At 36.1% G+C, this 20,458-nt stretch overlaps 2 protein-coding genes and 1 long non-coding RNA gene across 4 annotated transcripts in view; 2 read left to right on the forward strand and 1 right to left on the reverse strand.

Moving 5' to 3' along the window:
- Positions 1-80: 80 nt before the first annotated feature.
- ash2l (ash2 like, histone lysine methyltransferase complex subunit) lies at positions 81-14,625 on the reverse strand. 2 transcript variants are annotated; one of them, XM_082158049.1, is made up of 17 exons: positions 14,476-14,625; positions 13,423-13,489; positions 12,356-12,501; positions 12,186-12,274; positions 10,183-10,277; positions 10,002-10,097; positions 9,797-9,892; positions 8,137-8,212; positions 8,022-8,039; positions 6,895-6,997; positions 5,742-5,959; positions 4,820-4,987; positions 3,718-3,911; positions 3,458-3,550; positions 3,278-3,376; positions 1,986-2,045; positions 81-809 (listed from the first exon to the last, which is right to left on the reverse strand). In XM_082158049.1, the coding sequence occupies exons 1-17, from the start codon at positions 14,520-14,522 to the stop codon at positions 702-704; spliced, it is 1,773 nt and encodes a 590-aa protein (XP_082014175.1). In that variant the 5' UTR covers positions 14,523-14,625; the 3' UTR covers positions 81-701. The 2 variants fall into 2 exon arrangements, with proteins under 2 accessions (XP_082014175.1, XP_082014174.1); XM_082158048.1 differs by having other exon boundaries at positions 8,022-8,057.
- Positions 10,286-20,458, forward strand: part of LOC309489359 — a 44,321-nt gene continuing 34,148 nt past the window's right edge. The window contains exon 1 of the long non-coding RNA XR_014202392.1: positions 10,286-11,147. This is a non-coding gene — a long non-coding RNA (uncharacterized lncRNA). The remainder of the gene's footprint in view (positions 11,148-20,458) is intronic.
- Positions 17,993-19,522, forward strand: pnx (posterior neuron-specific homeobox). The gene is made up of 2 exons (XM_082158097.1): positions 17,993-18,549; positions 19,050-19,522. The coding sequence occupies exons 1-2, from the start codon at positions 18,417-18,419 to the stop codon at positions 19,475-19,477; spliced, it is 561 nt and encodes a 186-aa protein (XP_082014223.1). The 5' UTR covers positions 17,993-18,416; the 3' UTR covers positions 19,478-19,522.

The raw sequence follows: 20,458 nt of genomic DNA on the forward strand, positions 1-20,458 counted from the left end.
GCATTAATAAATGTTGAATTTTGAAATTCAATTTCAGTGTAGAAATATCACAAAACATTCATGTATGAAAAAAGAAATGGTTAAAGTCTTTAGAGTAACTTTATTAAAACAGTTTGTGTATAAAACATGGTTTACAAAAAAAGATATTTTACACCTATATGAATGACTACAAACCAATTAACAAATAAAAAAAACCATGAATGGAAACCCATGACCTCTGAGAACACTCTCAGGTCAGACACACACAACTGAACGTCTGCCTTTAACAGGTTAATGTGATTTAAGGGTAAAAACACCACTATAAGGATGATGTATGAAGGAAATGAAATCGGATGACTGATACCAAGAATAATCTGCAGTACGAGGAAATGTAACGAAACGTTAACTTGCATGAAAGACACTCCACCCCAAATACATCATAATCTAACTGGATTCATCTATCAACATCATACTCTGGTGCACTATGATATTTCATAATAAGAAAACTGAAATATGAGACATGCACGTTGATTTCTATGAGAAAAACCCTCTCAATCCTGCATGAAAAACAAGGGACGGGTACAACCGATACAAAACAGATGATTTAATCAAATATATTTGACACTGAATGGTCCATGAAAAGCATGAGGGGATAGTTTTCAGACACATGGGTTATGAATATGGCATCCATATCAGTCTGTGTTCTCAGACAGTGTCGGTCTTCAACCTTCCCACGGTGGGCTCCGCCGGCCGTCTACGTCCGTCTCCACGTGGTACAGCATGTCTGCCAGTGTGTGTTCAATGACTGCACCCCAACCCATGTCACTCATCTGAGGATTCACGACAAAACATCAATCAACACCATGAAAACAGTGAAAGACAACAGTTCAAAACATTGCAGATCATCAAGCAGAATTTAATACTGGGCATTATCGCTAAAGAAATATTGGTTACACTTTATTTTAAGGTGTCATTGTTACAGTGTTATACATTTAAGTACGGAGTAAAATGAACTAACATGTACTTACTATAGGGTTAGGGTAAGATTAGGGTTTGGTTGAGGGTTAGTTGCATGTAATTATGCATAATTTACTGTTATTACTATGTCAAGTACATGTAACATGGACACTAAAATAAAGTGTTACCGAAATATTGATATTTATGTACATGCACTGAAATGGCACATAAAGGGTGATGCTCTTCAATATGATCAGTCATTATTGCAAAGTAAAGAGAGATTTCTGAAGGATCATGTGACACTGAAGGCTGTGAGTACAAAATTCAGCTTTTATCACAGGAATATTACATTTTAAAATATATTAGTTTTTTGAAATTGTCATTGGAAGTCATTTTTATGTAGTTCAAGCATAATTGAATTTGCACGTCCCTGATATTGAGCTAGTTAAATATCTCCACGCTTCTCATGCGCTCATCATGTGCGTGATCATGATCCATCCACTAACGCCTCTTTTTTTAATCAGGTTTTTCCTGTTTCCCCCCCCCATTCAGTAGTGCTGTTTTGATCTGGCTTAGTCAGCACATAAAGGCCAATTTTTTGTAATAGCACAATGCTACTCTTACAAAATGTAGTTAATGTTTAATTCAAGCACTTTCAAGGACCAGTGTTTGTTTTCCCATTCTTTCCAGTCCTTGAATCCATGCGTCTGAAATTTAAGCACTTTCTCAAGAAGTGTGTGAACCCTGAAGCACACGCTTCCCTAGAATGTCATTCTATGATTAATGCTACGTCATCCGCAGTATTAATGTCTTCGCTAGAATCAAAGGGCCAAAGCCGTTAATAATAAGGTGTAGTGCGAAGTCCACCTGCTTTCAATCACACAATGCATTGGTCTCAGTTTAAAACGAACCATCATATTGGTATTGCAATTATTTAATGGGCTGTTAACAAAATATCATAGAAATGTGCCTTTATTTTGGTAATTACCCATAGGAATATATCAATCAGTGCTAATAGGAGAAGTATTCAAGTGTGATTTCATACTTACTGGCTGAAATGTGATGTCTTTTGGTGGGTATTTAAAGTGTGGTCCGAAATTAACAGACACCTGGAGAGAGGAAACAGCATTTATAATTATATATGAGCTCATTGGTTTTGGTTCATAGATGTGCGACAAGCTCCTTTCAATTGCATCATCTCCACATCATTCATACGGCACCATCTAGAGTATATACAGAGTAACTAATGATAGCTTTTTGATACACACTTTAAAGCAGTGGGTCAAAAATATCTAGCTTAGCCGGAAAGGAGGAAACGTCACATTAGCAGCGTTTCCACTGTCGGGCCAAAAAAACTAGCAATTGCTAGTGCGTGCTAGTGCGTGACAGGGCCAGTCGCGTTTCTCTTTATTCCGGACTATCATAAAATAAAGCCACTTTTTTTTCGGGAGCTTCCTCTGTTTCTCTGACTGGAAATATAACTAAAGCTCATCAGGTCGTACTTTGGGTGGCATATTTGTAGAAATTATCATTTTCTAAATGTGATGTAAATATGTCCTGTAACTACCAAATAAACAGAAACAAGACGCGACTGAATAAGTATTTTTTTTTTATCAAATAAATGCAGCCTTGGAGAGCAGAAGAGACTTTCAAAAACAATTAAAATATTTTCGACCCCAAACTTGTGGTTGCACATTATCAAAAGCAAGATCCACAATAAGATGAAAGTTATAACATGCACAAAGTAAGTCAAAGAGCTTCTTTCCTGCTGCATATAAACAAAGAAAATCTGTTTAAATATTTTCATTTGTCTTGATTTACTCCCACAAAAGCGAAAATCTGACTTTATTAGGGTACTTTTGGAAGACAACAAGACTACTAAGTTGTCAAAACGATCCCCGTTCACCCGGACCTGCGAAAACGACTGACAACGCTGTATTATGCATGTCAGGCCAGTAGCTGGCGATGTAAGAAATACTACACACCTGCGCACATAAGCATTTTTCTACAAACAATCACGATAAAGGTAAATGATGCGTCTCTGCTGGTCGTAGTAGTGGTATTGATGTAGTAAATCTACACTTTGCTGGAGAAGAGTTAATAAATTCAGTATCTTGAGCAGCACAAACAATCCTGTAGTGCGGCATTATCGTTTTTGGTTGTCAAGTACTCGCATATGCCTATAGACTGAATGAATAATACACATGACGTCATAAAACGTTATAAAATGGAAGACGTTTTGTAAATACTTGCATTTTCAGGCCCCAAAACGCCACTGTAGAGTAAACAAAAGACCAAAAAGCATCAAACGTTTAACATTTTTAGTTGAAAGCGGCCATACCGTGCAGCTCTTGTAGAGGGATATGGCGGGGTAGTACATCCCCTCAAACAGATTCTCATAGGCCACACCTTGATTCGCTCCGTTCTTGAAAAATATCATCTAAAAAGAAAAACATGAGACATCAGTGATGATGCAATGCAATATTTTGAATGCATCAATGCAATGCAATGAAACACTCACTCGGCTGATACTGGTGGGTTTTAAATTCTTCTCGGCCTTGTCCACGTAATCTTTCTCTTCAAAGTACAAGTAGCTTTTGAATTTGATCAGCGCCTTTGAGGAGAATCAACAATATTAATCACTTAAGACGACATTAGAGAATTCATTTTATCCTTCAAGAGAGCGCTAGCACATAGATGACATGAACTAAAAGTAAAAATCATACCAGAATGTTTTTAAAAAAAAGAAGTAAAAGAACAAACTATTGAGTTTGTTCATACCTTGTCCTTGTACGTGTCAGGCAGAGCCTTGGCGGTTTCGGTCTCGTCTGGAAGCTGGATGAAAAAGCCCAAGATGTCGCCCTGCCCGTAGCCGTCAGAGTAATGCTTTCCCATGGACTGATGGAAGCGTGTTCCTTTCTTACTGCGCCACGAGTAGCTGAACTTATCATAACCCAGAGGAGCTTGAAGGTTTCCTGGGATAAAAGACATATGATGAACACTGTAAATACACACAGGAATATATTGCAGTATAAGTCGCACCAAGTCAAAATTGCATTGTTGAGTGAGAAAAACACACACACACACACACACACACACACACACACACACACACACACACACACACACACACACACACACACACACACACACACACACACACACACACACACAAACACACACAAACACACACAAACACACACACACATCTAAAATAGTTCCCTTAACTCCAAAACAAATTATTTAAATTTAATGGTACAGAAGTGAAATGAAAAATAAGTACATTTATTATAAATATATATTTTATAAAGAGCTTACATTTATTTAATGCAAATCTGAATCATATTAGCAAATCATCATATTAGAATGATTTTTGAAGGATCATGTGACACTGAAGACTGGAGTAATTATGCTGAAAATTCGGCTTTGATCACAGGAATAAATTACACTTTACTATATATATTCAATATTATTTTGAATTTTAATAAGATATATATGTGTGTGTGTGTGTGTGTGTGTGTATGTGTGTCATATGTATGTATATATGTCAGTTTAAACTGTTGTAAAGACAATAATAATAATTTCCAGTGAAACTGACTTTTTACCCAGCTAATAAAAATAAGCTGAATTGTAATAAGATTTCACAATATTACGGTTTTTACTGTGTTTCGATCAAATAAATTATTCCAAACTTTTGACCACTATTGTACGTCTCACATTCAGCACAAATCTAAATATATTTTGGACGTTTTGCATGCTTGCGTTTAATTGCATTTTACAAGTCGGGAGCACATTTCAGATGATAAAAAACAGGATTTATTTTTTTACAAATACGGACAGCTTCTGTAACTGTTAGGCTGAAAAGCGTTGTTACAGGACAGACCTAAAGGCTGCGACCAGCCCAGCCGAGCCGCAGTGTCCGGAGGCATCTCGTCCACAGTGACCTCAAAATACCACGAGCCCTTTCTGACCCCGTGAGACGCTCGGACCATCGAGTAGCCCTTCTCTCCGGTCACCGTCAAGCGGTCATCTGAAATCTTTAGCTGTGGAGCTGAAACAGTCCAAAAGATAGTAAACCACCAGGCATGCACAAGGTTTAATTTGATTGGCTGTTCTGGGGTGTGTTTCCCATACAACGACGTAACTCAATGCTTCACTACTACAGTAATGATTTAGATGGTTAATGCATCGTTGAAGAAATCAACTAGCTAGTCACGACTGTTTCCCGAAACCATACTGTCGCAAAGTGGTCGTCAACCACGTTGGTTTATGACGTCACGCAGGCGGTGGAGTAATAACTACTTTTAGTAGTTCTGTTTGAGATCGAATTAACGCTAATGTTTTGCTATAAATTACAGATATGACATCTGAGGACTATTTCTCATTTTTCTGAGTTACTTTGCTTTATTTCCAGATTCAATCATTGGCTCGTTCTTACATAGTCGAGCACGTTCGCACATGCGCAGTCTTTAAAAATGGTGCTTTGAATCTCTTGACAAACTAAAAGACGTAAATGACATTTGTATGTATTCTAAATAAAAGACACAGGTTGTACTGAATGCCAGTTTGCTTGTTTTTCTCAAGATAAGGATTTATTAAGTCCACGTCATGCAAACAAGAAACTCTGCTTCCAACCACAGGTCAAGAGCTGTCGTTCCAACTACACAACTTTGCGATGCTGTTTGCGAATGTTCATTAGAACGATGGTTTCGGGAAACACCGACTCGTGGAACTATGGTGATAACGAAGGAACTTGCGAACATAATTGGCTAACGATGCTTTTGGGAAACGGATGTCACATGTACCTCTGTCGTGCAGCGCCAGCAGCACTCGCTCATACAGACACGCGCGGTACAGGTCTCCAGGGATGGGCTTCCCGGCCCAGCAGTCCAGCTCCAGTTTCTCCGGGTCAGGAGCGTGAGGATCCGGCTCGGCGAGGATGTAGCGATACCCGTCCTTGTTGAAGGGGTGCTCAAGAGGGTAACCATGAGGTGGCAGGCGCTGCGCTGAGAACAGCGGGTCACTAAAACAAAGAGTAATGTTTTGCTCCGATCAGGATTTTTTTGCATTTACAAAACAGATTCATTTCATGTCGACTTCAAAGGATTAGTTCACTTCAGAATTAAAATTTCCTGATAATTTACTCAGCCCGACGTCATCCAAGATGTTCATGTCTTTCTTTCTTCAGTCGAAAAAGAAATTAAGGTTTTTGAGGGAAATATTCCAGGATTTTTCTCCACAGTAGAGGACTTCAACTGTTATCAACGGGTTGAAGGTCCAAATTGCAGTTTCAATGCAGCTTTAAAGAGCTCTACACGATCCCAGCCGAGGAATAAGCGTCTTATCTAGCCAAACCATCGGCCATTTTCTAAAAATAAATATGTATATACTTTTTAACCACAAATGCTCGTCTTGCACCAGCTGTGATGCGCCACACATTACGTAATCACGTTGAAAGGTCAAGCGTGACGTAGGGGGAAGTACCGACCTAGTGTTTACAAAGCGAACGTGCAAAGACTAAAGTCAAATGCCATTAACATGAAAAAAATACATAAATAAAAAGGTAAAACAACAATGACGGACGATAAGTTGGAGGAGAAAATTAGAGTTTCCGCCTACGTCAGGTTACCCCGCCTGACCTTTCCAGCGTGATTACGTAATGCGTGAAGTCGTGGACGTGCAAGACAAGCATTTGTGGTTAAAAAGTATATAAATGTTTAGAAAATGAGCGATAGTTTGGCTAGATAAGACACTTATTCCTCATCTGGGATCGTGAAGAGCCTTTGAAGCTGCACTGAAACTGCAAGTCACTATATGGAGAAAAATCCTGGAATGTTCTCCTCAACCTTAATTTCTTTTCGACTGAAGAAAGAAAGACATGAACATCTTGGATGACATTGGGGTGAGTAAATTTTAATTCTGAAGTGAACTAATCCTTTAAGATGCTTGTTGTCGTACCTGCGGGTTCTCTTGGCCGTTCCAGCTGCGGCTCCATCTTGTTGCTGCTGTTGTTTGCGTTTGGCTCCTCTGCCTTTTCCTGTTGCCGCTGGAGGAAGCCCACCTGTGACAGATCCACACCAGAGTCTCGATTCAAAAACTGATGATGCAGAATCAACCTCAGCCTGATTCACATGCTCTGATCATCCAAAGCTAACTTAAAGGTGCAGTATGTGAGATTGACAGCTAGCGGTTGAAATGGGTCCAAATTAAAAATATTGGAGAGAGTTGTTTCCCCCGCCTGCTCAGAATCAACGCTCACGTGGGTTGCCAGATTGGGGACAAGCAACAGGAACGAGCGCAATTGACAATTGAAAGCGAGGAGACTTACTAGTTGCCGAGTTGATTTATTGATTTATGATGAGTTGATATCGCGTATTAATATGCTCCAGTTCATAGAGATTTTTAGGTCAGATCCCTGACCCAGTTTGTTCGCTGGCTTCCATGACTGCAATATGCGGTGTTTTCCACCAACTGGCAACCTGTGGTGGCGAAATACTATTGGGTAAATTGGCAACGTGCGGTTTCGCACAGACCAAAACCAAAACAGACATTCCAACACGGAACGGACATTTCAAAGTAAAATAACTGGCTGTGGAAGTGTTTTCCAGAGAAACCAGTGCGTGAACTCATGGTAATGCAAACATATGGTATTTTTATGCTTTAGTACAGTGAAAAACTTACATACAGCACCTTTAAAGCCCAAACCTAAATGCTTGCAGCAGTTTACAAACAGAGCAGCCCGGCTGAGTGTTGATCAGGGATTGAGTTCAATCTAATGGTCAGCGTTTGACAAACACAACGATAAAGTGTGAAAGCAATATGTTTCAGTGACAGTCCATTGATATGTGCCAAAAGACATGACGGTTAGATTTTCGTTGTCTAACAGGGAAGAGAGGGGGCACAAGCACACAGAAACAAGAATAGTGCCGACATCAGGCTGCAGATTGAGGAGACGTGGCCAAAAGGAGCAAGCAAGTCAATCAAGAGGGAAAAGATCAATGCAAAGCGAGGGGAAGTTACAGGAGCACCAAACCAAACACCAGCCTCCGATTTCAAAAGCCACACCAAAAACGATCCATATTCACCTGAAAAACTTGATCCACCTGGAATACAACGCACAGCTTTAAAGGAACTCCCTCAGCATTCAGAATTAAATATGCAACTTTAACAATTTCTAGAGCTTAGAGCATTCTGTCTTACCGTTCAACCCTCCAGCGCCTGTGATGGTTGTCACCTGCTTCTGGTTGTCATACGACGGCCCAATATTGCCCAGATCCTGAATAAAACCAAATACAGAACATATAACAAACTCAAATGATTAAAGTAGTTTTAAGATTAGTAAAACGTAAAACTGGGTATGATGTTAGTATACGATATGCATTCTGTATGAAATCCGTTTTTTTGCCCCCCCAAAATACTGTATCCCACAATGCAATGCATCCCCTTCATTCATAACACTGGTCTACAATTTCTTAGGACATCTGTTTCAGAGATAAAATGTACTATTTTTGTTATTTATATTAATGTGTTGAATTCAAATTTGAATTCAGTTTTTACGTGTGTAAAATAGATGGAAATTCAAATTTTCAAACCTATTTGTACAATTTTCAGACCATATTTAACATAAATGGTTCATACAGCATTATTTTTTTTTTGCATTATATTTGGAATATAACAAATTTTTTCATTGGTTTTCTCCAAGTGATAACATGCACTTAAATGATGAAGAACCTAAAACGCTTTATTAATTGCTTAAATTTACCTCTGACACATCGGTTTGATCATGTAAATGTGGTTTGATGTTGCAAAATCACCAAACAGCAAAGTACAGTCTGATTTAGATGATCGTTTTCCCCTTTATCGGTTTCTGGTTTGAGTGGCACACGCGCATTCATTTAGTGCAGTTCAAAAGAGACTTGATTATGTTAAAGACAAACAGATTTGCGTAACACCGTGTCCTAACCAGACGCGATGCGATAAGATTCCAGCGACAAAATTTGTCTGTCCACACTAGACGCGACTGCGAGATGCGTCAAAATCAATCAAAACCCACAGCCAATCAGAACAGAGTGTGGGCGGAGTCTTGCGGCACCAGAGAGTAATCTTGACAGCACTCGCAAGAAAATTGATAAGTAGCTACATAATCAAATTCACAAATATTACACCATTTAAACATTATTAAAAATACATAGGCTGAGTTACTAAAACAATCTTTGTCAAATAATACACCTGTTTGTTCACAGTTTGAACGTTCTTTTTTCCATTTGTTTCATTTCAAGATCTGAGGTGAATTATCCATTGTTGCTTTTACAGCCACAAAGCTGGAGCACTAAATGATATTCAAAGTCACATTACACGCTTTTAACATTAAATAAAGCACATAAACAGTGCCTGAGATTATCATCGCCACACTTTGTGTTTGTTGTTCCAGCGCGACGTCGCAAAAAAATAGAAACAGTTTCTAAAATAGAATCGTCGGAAGGACAAAAACTCTGATTAACATGGAAAAGAACCTTTTATTACGTGTCGTGTCGCGTGTAGTTAGGACACGGCTTAATGAAACCCTTTGCTTTGAATTCATTCAGTTGTATTCAACGATTCGCTAAACTTTTGCTATTGAATGATACGTTTATTTTTTAGAAATTCTTAATTTTATATTTGAGAAAACTGAATGGGGGCAAAAGTTGCAAGACAAATATTTGTCCATATTCGGTTTTCCTTTTCCCCCCATAGTTATTCAGACCTGGAAATTACTCAAATCAAATTCCATACTTTTCTGAACTGCGTAGCAACAATGATAAATAATAACCACTCTGTCTATACAGTAAGAAAACACTTTAAAAAGAGTTATGAGTCGCACCTGATCAAGCAAACCAAATTTGGGATAGTCCTCTTCAGGGTCTTTGCTGCCGGGGTCGGGATGTTCTTTCACCAGGAAAACATCACGCTCTTTAATCTTAAGTCCAAACAACACAAGTCAACCTTTATAAAACTCTACAATCCACATTACAGACATAAAACAAATTAAGAATCAAGAGAATCTCTCAAACATCTCAATTACTCACCATAGTCTTGACAATATTATTTGGCCATGTCAGTTTGCCAGGCCTCTGACGCGTCGTCATACACTCCCAGTATTTGTCAATGAAAGGAATGATGTCCTTTATGAGAAACCAAACAACACCACTGAAACCACAATATGAAAAACATGGCACTACAATCAGTCAACTTCAGCTGAAAGTGTACCTTATCTTTAGAGAACATTGTTTTGGGATGCTCCTCTTGAGTTCTGGACCTCCATGTCAGATTTGCCAAAGCGGTGAGACACATCTCCTTCAGATCTGTGGATATACAACCATTCCACAATTAAAAAGATGGGGGAAAAAAACATGTTCAGAATGTGATACTGATGTGCTTCACTGCACACTACCCATGTAACAATTAGAGATATTTTTGTGTGTGTCCGATCTCTGTTCTGGACTTGGACACAAACTGCATTGCAATTATTGCCCAAAATGTCATTTGTGTGGAAATATTACAAAGTAATATTGTAAACTGGCCTGTGTTAACGTCCTGTTTTCAGTATTGTTTATACAGAGATGGGACACAGAGAGGAAAGGAGAGCACAGGCGCACCAGAAGACTGTTCGCGACGCTCGAAACAGAGGAAGAAAAATAGAAATATTGAATTGGGGTGAGGCTTATATCAATGTGTCTCTGAAGGGACTATCTTCAGAATAGTTTCGATGGCATTTTCTATTTCCTCCATATAAAGTAGTGTTTATAAGCGCAGTGCTGCCTTGTGTACAGCAAAAAACAGGAAAATTGTATATATTTTATATATACAGTACAGGTCAAAAGTTTGGAAACATTAGTATTTTTAATGTTTTTGAAAGAAGTTTCTTCTGCTCATCAAGCCTGCATTTATTTGATCAAAAATACAGAAAAAACATGTAATATTGTGATATATTATTACAATTTAAAATAATTGGTTTTCAATTTATTAAAATTTTAATTATCATTTATTTCTGTGATGCAAAGCTGAATTTTCAGGATCATTACTCCAGTCTATCACATGATCCTTTAGAAATCATTCTAATATGATGATTCATTATCAAAGTTGGAAACAGTTCTGCTGCTTAATATTTTTTCATAACCTGTGATACTTTTTTAGGATACTTTGATGAATAAAAAGTAAAAAAAAAAAAAAAAGTTAAATTTTTTTTTTTTTTTTTTAAAGCAGCACATTTTTTTAAAATAGAAATCTTTTGAAACAACAATATACACTACTGGTCAGTACATTTTTTTCCTTTCTTTTTTTGAAATAAATCAATACTTTTATTCAGCAAGGATGTGTTAAATTGATAAAAAGTGATAGTAAAGAAGATTTATATTATTAGAAAATATTTTTTTATTTTGAATAAATGCAGTTCTTTTTAACCTTTTATTCATCAAATATATTAGGCAGCAGAACTGTGTCCAACACTCATAATAAATCAGAATATTAGAATGATTTCTAAAGGATCATGTGATAGACTGGATGTCACGTGACACTGAAGACTGGAGTAATGATCCTGAAAATTCAGCTTTGCATCACAGAAATAAATTATTTTTTAAAGTATATTCAAATAGAAAACTACTATATTAAGTTTCAGTTAAAAGTTATTTCACAATATTACTGTTTTTTTTTCTGTATTTTTGATCAAATAAACGCAGCCTTGATAAGCATTAGAGACTTCTTTCAAACATATAAAAAAACGTAATATTTCCAAACTTTTGACCTGTACTGTATATATATATATATATATATATATATATATATAGTCAGTCTGCTGTTTTTGTTTTATGCAAGTATGTTTTATGTAGAATAATTTCTCAAATCTAGAGTCAGACCACTCTGTTTTTTCGTTAAATCTTGAAATTATACAATTTAATTTAAATCAAAAACAACTGCTCATACTACATGTGTGTAGAATCTTTGTTTGGATTGTGATTAAAATGCAGTAGTTGCCTCTCATTTCAGATGGCTAGACATTTTTTGTTTAAGTTTGGCTTGTAATAGAGCAAATAAATCTGCTTGAAAAAATAAATAAAAATAAAAATCAGCAACCGGTATCAGAATTGGCCCATTTTCCTGTAAAAAACTGGATTCTGCCATGAAAGATCCTGATCAGTGCATCCCTAGAAACGATTCAAACAGCAGAATGCAACAGTGATCTCTAATTCAACAAATCAAACAGATCCACTCACTTGCTTGTTTCCTCAAAAAGTACGTGTTCCCACTGTGGTGACACACGTTGCAGTGAAACACATAATTGGTCATGAACGGCAGGCAAGTTCTGCAGGAATGAGAAAGCAGACAGCGTAAGTACATGCATGTGGGACACCCGTCCATCTCAGATAATAAGAGAGCAACGCACGCCGTGTCAATGCTGAACGTGTCTGCTGTAAACCACTTCATGCAAAGCGCACACTGCAGCTCCACTTCCCCCAGCTGACGGCCGCTCTCATCGTCTCCAGAGCCCGTCTGTGTGTCCGCCGCCTCAGAGCTGTCCCCGGCCGTGTCCTGAGGACCCAAACACACAATCTTATGTTGTACTGAAAAGAAAACCTGCTTAAAAGTCACCATGAAACAGCATTCTTTAGCCATCTGACTTCTGTAATGGTTCTAGCTGAATTAAACTAATTAAAAAATTTATGTACTTTACACCGTTATTGAATCAACACTGAACTGATTTCTGATGAATAATGACACTATTGTCTTTTTAGAGCTGCTTTACAGCAGAATTGAATTGAATTCTGTTTGCATTTTTCTTTTTATTACTGTAAATCTACTTTGAAACAATCTGTATTGTATAAAGCGCGATAGAAATAAAGGTGACTTGACATTTCCGAGTGACACAGAATATTTAATGAGGTATTAGGACTTTTATATACAAAATGTTATACTTTATTATCCATGGGGAATTGATTTCAATAAAAAAAATTAAGAAGCAGTAGTGTTATTGTTAAATAAAACTAAAATATATATTTTTAAATCAGTAATTGAAATAAAGCCGAAATAAAATATATATATTATTAGATGAAAAACTTTAAATAAATAAAAAACGACATTTTAACTAGCCTAACTGAAATAAATAAGTTTATGTTAAAGTACTAAAATGTTATTAATTAAATTAATTAAAGCTATATAAATATGAATATATACATACATTATATATATATATATATATATATATATATATATATATATATATGACTAAAGCAATCAAATAAACAATTGCTGAAACTAAAGTTTAAATGAAAACTAAAAATATTAAAAATAAAGGCTAATTCAAAATATTAATAAATACTATAATAGTATATAAATACAAAAATAGCAGTTAAGAAGATAAACAATATGTGAAATAGCTAAATCATTCACAATAAGAGAAGTAATGCGTGTTAAATGCATAAAGTACAATTCCTCATGTGTCAAACACAATACCATTGTATCTTTTCCACTGGAAGACTCGGTCTCCATGTTTGTGTTCAGATCTCCAAATGAAGAATCACTGCAAAAACACACACATGTAGGAGTTATGAGATATAACATCTGCAAAAACACACACATGTAGGAGTTATGAGATATAACATCTGCAAAAACACACACATGTAGGAGTTATGAGATATAACATCTGCAAAAACACACACATGTAGGAGTTATGAGATATAACATCAGCAAAAACACACACATGTAGGAGTTATGAGATATAGGCTAACATCTGCAAAAACACACACATGTAGGAGTTATGAGATATAACATCTGCAAAAACACACACATGTAGGAGTTATGAGATATAACATCTGCAAAAACACACACACATGTAGGAGTTATGAGATATAACATCTGCAAAAACACACACATGTAGGAGTTATGAGATATAGGCTAACATCTGCAAAAACACACACATGTAGGAGTTATGAGATATAACATCTGCAAAAACACACATGTAGGAGTTATGAGATATAACATCTGCCAGAACTGATCAGCAACTTCTTCTTTAAGGGGGTCATAATCATAACCACGAGCTCATTCACACATCACAGCCCACATTTACATATCAACACCACTGACATATATATATCATTTATTATACAGTTGATCATCAGCACATATTTACTATACAGCTCTTATGAGTGACAGCATGCAAATCACAACAGAGGTTGAAACTCAGTCAGAGTAACGAATCTTTTGTTTTGGCAAGGACCTTTAGGGTAAATAAGGTAATATCATGTTTATTTACAGTAAGAACTATCAGTATGTTCACTACATAAACGTCAAATTGAAGATCACAGGGGACAAATCTCAAATAAATGAGACGAAACATCGTCAAAACACCATCAATTCATTCTAACACTTGACTCGAGTGTTGTTGTGGTGTTTATGCGTTAAAAAGCGATATTAATATCACAGAGATGCACTATAGGTCTGTCCATGTGTTTAATTACACATTATCAGTGTTTTCATTGAATAAAGTGTGTTTTAATTGTTTCTCACCCGTCTGCTGTGTCTCTCTCGGTCACAGATCGCGCCTCAGCAGCCATCTTTCAAATGACGACCAGATTCAAATCTCGCGATAACACAGCGGCTTCATCGCTGCCATACTGTCCGTGATCCACCCTGTGGTCTCGCGCACACTGACACTTGTCGGACAACTGTTGAATTACTGTGGAAAGCAGTAGTATAGTATTAGTATTAGCATATTATATTATATTATAGTATAGCTATATTCTATCTTTTAAAGACTGTTTATCTTGTTAACCATGTGTTGTTTGTCCTTCAAAGTTATTTTTTGTGTGTGTTTTGTATTGTAAAGATTTTTAATTATTCTAAACACACATTTTAAACATTAGCAACATGATAATTCATGTTAGCAGTGTTAAAACCTGCTAATTCATGCTAGAAAAATGCTACATCATCTTAGCAAAGTGTTAAATCATGTAAGCAAAATGCTAAAACATGCTAACAATGTGTTAAATCATGCTAGCAACATGTTAAAATGACAATGTGTTAAAATATGTTAGGAACATACTAACAATATGCTAAAACATCCTAGCAATGTGTTAAAACATGTTAGGAACATACTAACAATATGCTAAAACATAATAGCAATGTGTTAACAACATGCTAATCATGGTAGCAACATGCTAAAACATGTTAGCAGTGTGTTAAATCATGCTAGTAATTTTTTTTTTTACTTTCTCTGAGTAAAACCTTCAAACTTGAAGCTGTTCAAAGTTATCTTAAACTTTCAGACCTGACTTTGTCAAGCCAACATCAAAGTTTGTCATCAAACTTTACTCGTAGTTTATTTAATTATTTATTTTATTGTAAAGATTTTAATTTTATTATTTTATCAAGATAAGTTTTGTAGTTTAGATTAACAGCCCTATTTATTTTCAAACAAGTGTTTAACAGCAAAAATGTCATCTAGTTTCTTCCTGTATGGACAGATGCTTGAACATCAAGTGATGCAAACAAACTATTTCCACAAATCAAAGCATCTCTTTCTTTCAATACACAGAGGACATCAGATCCATCGTAAACCTGTAAAACACGGTTTAAACATCTATTACTACTAAAACATCCTTTTGTTCCTCTGAAACTGCAGGACAGTTATGTGATGGACTGTTGTTACGCAGAGAGGCCAGACGCCCGCGGAGAGAGAATTGCCTTGTTGATGGCATGTAAAAGAGGATTGTTCCTATACAGCATGCTTTCTCTGTCCATCTCGCTGATGTATTGTTGGCCATCTGTGACGTACAGACAGAATGACCCCTTATGGGTTCATTCTGAATCAACACTTTGTAAAAAATCTAACTCAAAAATACAATCATATCGCATGCTATCATGGACAAAAAAAAAAAACAAAAAAAAAAATAGATTAGCAAATTTTTTGTGCCAAGTCTGTAGAAATCTTTAACAGGTTCGTTTAATTGCAGAACAACCTGGATAATTATTTTTATTTTCAAATATATATTAGTTTTTAATTGTTAAATGAATGTAAAATGTAAATATTTAATGAAACAAATAAGCATGTGTCTTAAAATTATTTAAATGTTTTGTAAATTTGTATAAAATTAGAAACTAACATAAATACACAAATGAATACACATATATATATATGTGTGTGTGTGTGTGTGTTTGTGCATGTATATATATATATATGTGTGTGTGTGTGTGTGTGTGTGTGTGTGTGTGTGTGTGTGTGTGTGTGTGTGTGTTTGTGCATGTATATATATATATATGTGTGTGTGTGTGTGTGTGTGTGTGTGTGTGTGTGTGTGCGTATGTATGTATATATATATATATATATACACACACACATATATATTATACAAACACAATCTTTTGTAAAATGCGATTAATCGATTTGAAAATATGAACAAAAATATGAAGCAGAAATGCTTCAGAAATATATATTGAGCAGCAAATCATATTAGAGTGATTTCTGAAGGATCATGTGACACTGAAGACTGGAGTGATGATGCTGAAAATTAAGCTTTGATCACAGGAAAAAATTACATTTTACAATATATTCACATAGAAAACTGTTATTTTAAATTGTAATAATATTTCACAATATTACTCTTTTACTTTAAATATTCAGTTTAATTCTAAATTCAATAATAAAAAATACTTTTTTATATTAATTTATTGAAATATTTTAGTTTAACTTAAACATGCGATTGCAGAGACCTCAGAACTTTTATTCTGGAAGGCGTTAGTCGATTTAATTAGTATCACAACTATTTATGAGCTCGACCACCGTAAACTCACACAATTGCAAATATATGATATCATGGACAAAATTATAAAAAAAAATTTAATTAAATGTTCAAGATAATTTTTTAGATGCAATTATTTTCAATTAAACAAAATCTTATGGGAGTTATGGCACACATTTGGCCTTTTTAAAAACTCTAAGATATACAATTCTAGATATCGAATCACATTGGCAATTAAAGTCCACATCAGCTGACCCAGTGGTCAATAATTTATACGTGTTCAACTTCAAAAGACTCTAAGAAAGAAGTGTAGGTTAATAAGGTTAATCTGTTTTCAACAGCACCACTAGAGAACTTCTCATGTGTAATTGAGCTGTAAAGCAGCGAAGCTCCAGGCACACTCCTTCCGCAGGACCCTTGCTGGTGCACCTCCTCATCCTCAGCGGCCCGGACAAAGACGCAGGTCAGGCAGGGTCAGAGACACTGGTGACATCTGCTAATTGTCCTGGTGGGCCGGCTAAGCCTCGCTCGGTGAATACCAGAAGCATAGTTGGCGCTGGCGCCTGGCAGCTGCCGTGGAGGGCCACCTCTGGAGGCTTTGGGGATTATTTACAACATCATAAAGCCTTTGTCTGGATGCTCCCACTGTGCACACAACTCATCAAGGTGGAGAGGAGCACACTTTGTGCTGCATTAGATGTTGCAAAATAAAATTGCTTCTGCAATCATTGTTGCCTGCATGCATAAGAGCTTTTTAGATATTAATATGCCAATTAAAACAAATACAACTTTTCAAAACACAAAGCGTTAAAGTGTTTTTTTTTTTAATGAGGACATCCCTACATGCATTTTGCATTCAATTATGCAATGTACTGAGATGTTTAATTGTTGCTTAGTTTTGTACAGAGCAGCTACAGTAGCCTAATTGTTGTTTTTCTGTAGAAAATATCAAAATTACCTTTTTATTTTTTTCATTTAAAGAAAAATATATATTTTACTTGCTATTTTTAAATAAATGTTAAATATAAATATCCTATGAAATATATAGGCATGTCTTAAAATTAAAGTTGTACATTTTTTATAAAAAATATATAATACACTATGTTATATAATATGTTAAGTGCGATTTATCGCAATTAATTAATCACATCTAACATAAAAGTTTTCAAATATATACGTGTAGCCTATACACACACACACACATTCACAAACTTTTATGTTAGATGCGATTAATCGATTCGACAGCACTAATAATTTTACCTTTTTTTCCTATCTAATTTATTCTCATTTTATTATTTTAGTTTAATTTAAACATGCTCACCTCAGAACTTTTCTCCTGGAAGACTTTAGTCGATTAATTAGCATCACAACAGCTTCTCACGCGCTCGACCACCGTAAAATCACACAATTGCAAATAACGACAAGCTCTAATACAAAAAACTACACGGCTCTTCAGAAAAGGGCACATTTTAACCAGATGCAAGGCAATAAATTGCAAAGGAAACGTGTCACCCACTGAGACACATTCACATGTTAAAGTGTGTAAAGGAGGAGTTTAAAGGTTTGGTTTAAACACACTGAGGTCCTTTAACATGTTAATTTTACACGTGTCTGTTTGAGGTGTATATAAGCGGAGAGATAGTCAGATATCACAGTATACTGTAGTTATACGGACACATCTACTTGCTGCTGTTGGAACTGACTGTCAGGATGCATGAAGGAACTGGGAATTCTGCACTGCAGGGAAAAACCTCCTTTTCCATCGCAGACATTCTGGATTCCTCCAAATTCAACGGGAAGCATCAGGACACGCAGAGAGACGTCAGGACGCAGGAAAGCTCAAGTGAGTTTCAACCCAAATAAATACGTTTAAAAAAGTTAAGTAGTGTGTTTAAAAATGTATTACATTCATTTTAATGTAGTTGTAGAAAATATTGATTACGTGACGACCAATTTTGTAAATTTCCAAATGAAAAATCCTTCAGGAGATTCTCCAGGAGAGGGCAGTGTGTGGTGTTTGTTTTTTCTGGAACATTTTAGTTGGACCTCATCCAAGGTTTATTTTTTATTTTATTAGAACGTTCAGAATATATTCAAATGTAACATTCATGTTTGCAAAATGACAAAATGGAATTTTCCATTAACATTCGAATTCGAATGGTCCAAAAAGGCTTTTAAAACGTTTAAAACAACTGGACGTTTTGAACTCACTAACGATTTCATAACTTAATGGGAATATTAGCAAAAAGTTCATAGAGCATATTTGTTAGCTGGCTATACAATTTAAATTAAATAATTCACACACTGATTATAATGTTGTAATGGAAATTTCTCACATTTCAGTAAATAAAGACACTGTCAAGTCAACTTCACCTCAGGACATCCCCAGCATTTCTGGCACAAAGGGAAAGTCAAAGCGGATCCGCACCGCGTTCACACTGGATCAGCTGCGCATCCTGGAGCGAAGCTTCCAGAACAGCCACTATCTGTCCGTGTTTGAGCGCCACTGCATCGCCACAGCCCTCCGTCTGTCTGAAACACAGGTCAAGATCTGGTTTCAGAACCGGCGCACCAAATGGAAGAAGGAACAAGAAGGTCAAGAAGGTCAAGAGGGAGAGGAGCAGAACCATTGTGCACCTCCTGCCTTTGCGCAGAACTCTTTTCTGTACGCACTACCTGGACATCACGCAAATCCTGTGCATTATTACCCAGCACCACAAACACCTTACCTGAACCCATCTTACCATCACCAGACCCTCATGATGTTCTGATCGTCTTTTATAGCATTATTACCCAGCACCACAAACACCTTACCTGAACCCATCTTACCATCACCAGACCCTCATGATGTTCTGACCGTCTTTTATAGCATGATGCCATCAGAGAACATTTTTAGTGTGTATAGTTCTTTAGAGTGTTAAAGAACAGAAACCAGTATGCTGATCTAAAGAACCAGTAACTTTTGAAATCTGTCCATACTGAATCTCAAGAAAGTTCAAAGGTGCTCAAAAGAACCAAGAAAGTGAATGAACAACAGCTATATATTTAATGTGATACTTAATTTTTTTTAAATCCTTGACATAATATTTATAATGCCTTTGACAATTATATTTATACCTCATTTTAAATGCAAGTAATTGAAATATTACAATAAAGTTTATATTTTTGCACTTTCGACTATCTTGTTTTGCCATTTCAGAAAGTTATATGTAAGGTCAATGGAAACACAATATATTTTGTTATAAATTAAATGCTTATGAAACATGCATGGTCTTAATTGGTCTTAGTTTCACTCATATTTCCCAAAATATGATGCTGATCTAAAATCAGGCTTGATTTAGACTTGATGAAATAAGTTAATATATATGTGCACGCCAAGTGTTATGGAAACGGAAAGTCTCAAACGAGTGAATTAAAACCAGCAGCAGATTCATTTACAGATGGAGGGCAGAAAGAAAGGAAATCGGATGATAAGAGCAGAACTGAGTCACGGCTACGGTCTCCTGGCTCGTGATGGAAGAAGATGATGAATATGAGCAAACGTTTTAAATGACTCCAGCAGAAACACATCTGTCTGTAATTCAGCACATGGATCTGATTAACGTCAGATGTCCGTTGGCACCATCAATAAATAGTTGCTTTTTCATGGTTTGCGAGAGAACCGTGTAGAAGATTCTTTAATTTCCCACATTCTGATTCAGTTTGCTTCATGCAAGTCTAACCAGGAATGGAGTCATAAATGTGTTGGTTTC

Source organism: Leuciscus leuciscus (genome assembly GCF_965113295.1).
Source record: "Leuciscus leuciscus genome assembly, chromosome: 24".
NCBI lineage: Eukaryota > Metazoa > Chordata > Actinopteri > Cypriniformes > Leuciscidae > Leuciscus > Leuciscus leuciscus.

Coding starts and splice junctions, on each gene's coding strand:
- ash2l (XM_082158048.1), bottom strand. CDS start 14,522: ATGGCTGCTGAGGCGCGATCTGTGACCGAGAGAGACACAGCAGACGG. Junction 10,098..10,182: donor CAATGTTCTCTAAAGATAAG/GTACACTTTCAG, acceptor TTTCTCATAAAG/GACATCATTCCTTTCATTGA. Junction 4,988..5,741: donor GCTGGCGCTGCACGACAGAG/GTACATGTGACA, acceptor GGACTGTTTCAG/CTCCACAGCTAAAGATTTCA.
- pnx (XM_082158097.1), top strand. CDS start 18,417: ATGCATGAAGGAACTGGGAATTCTGCACTGCAGGGAAAAACCTCCTTT. Junction 18,550..19,049: donor CAGGACGCAGGAAAGCTCAA/GTGAGTTTCAAC, acceptor CTCACATTTCAG/TAAATAAAGACACTGTCAAG.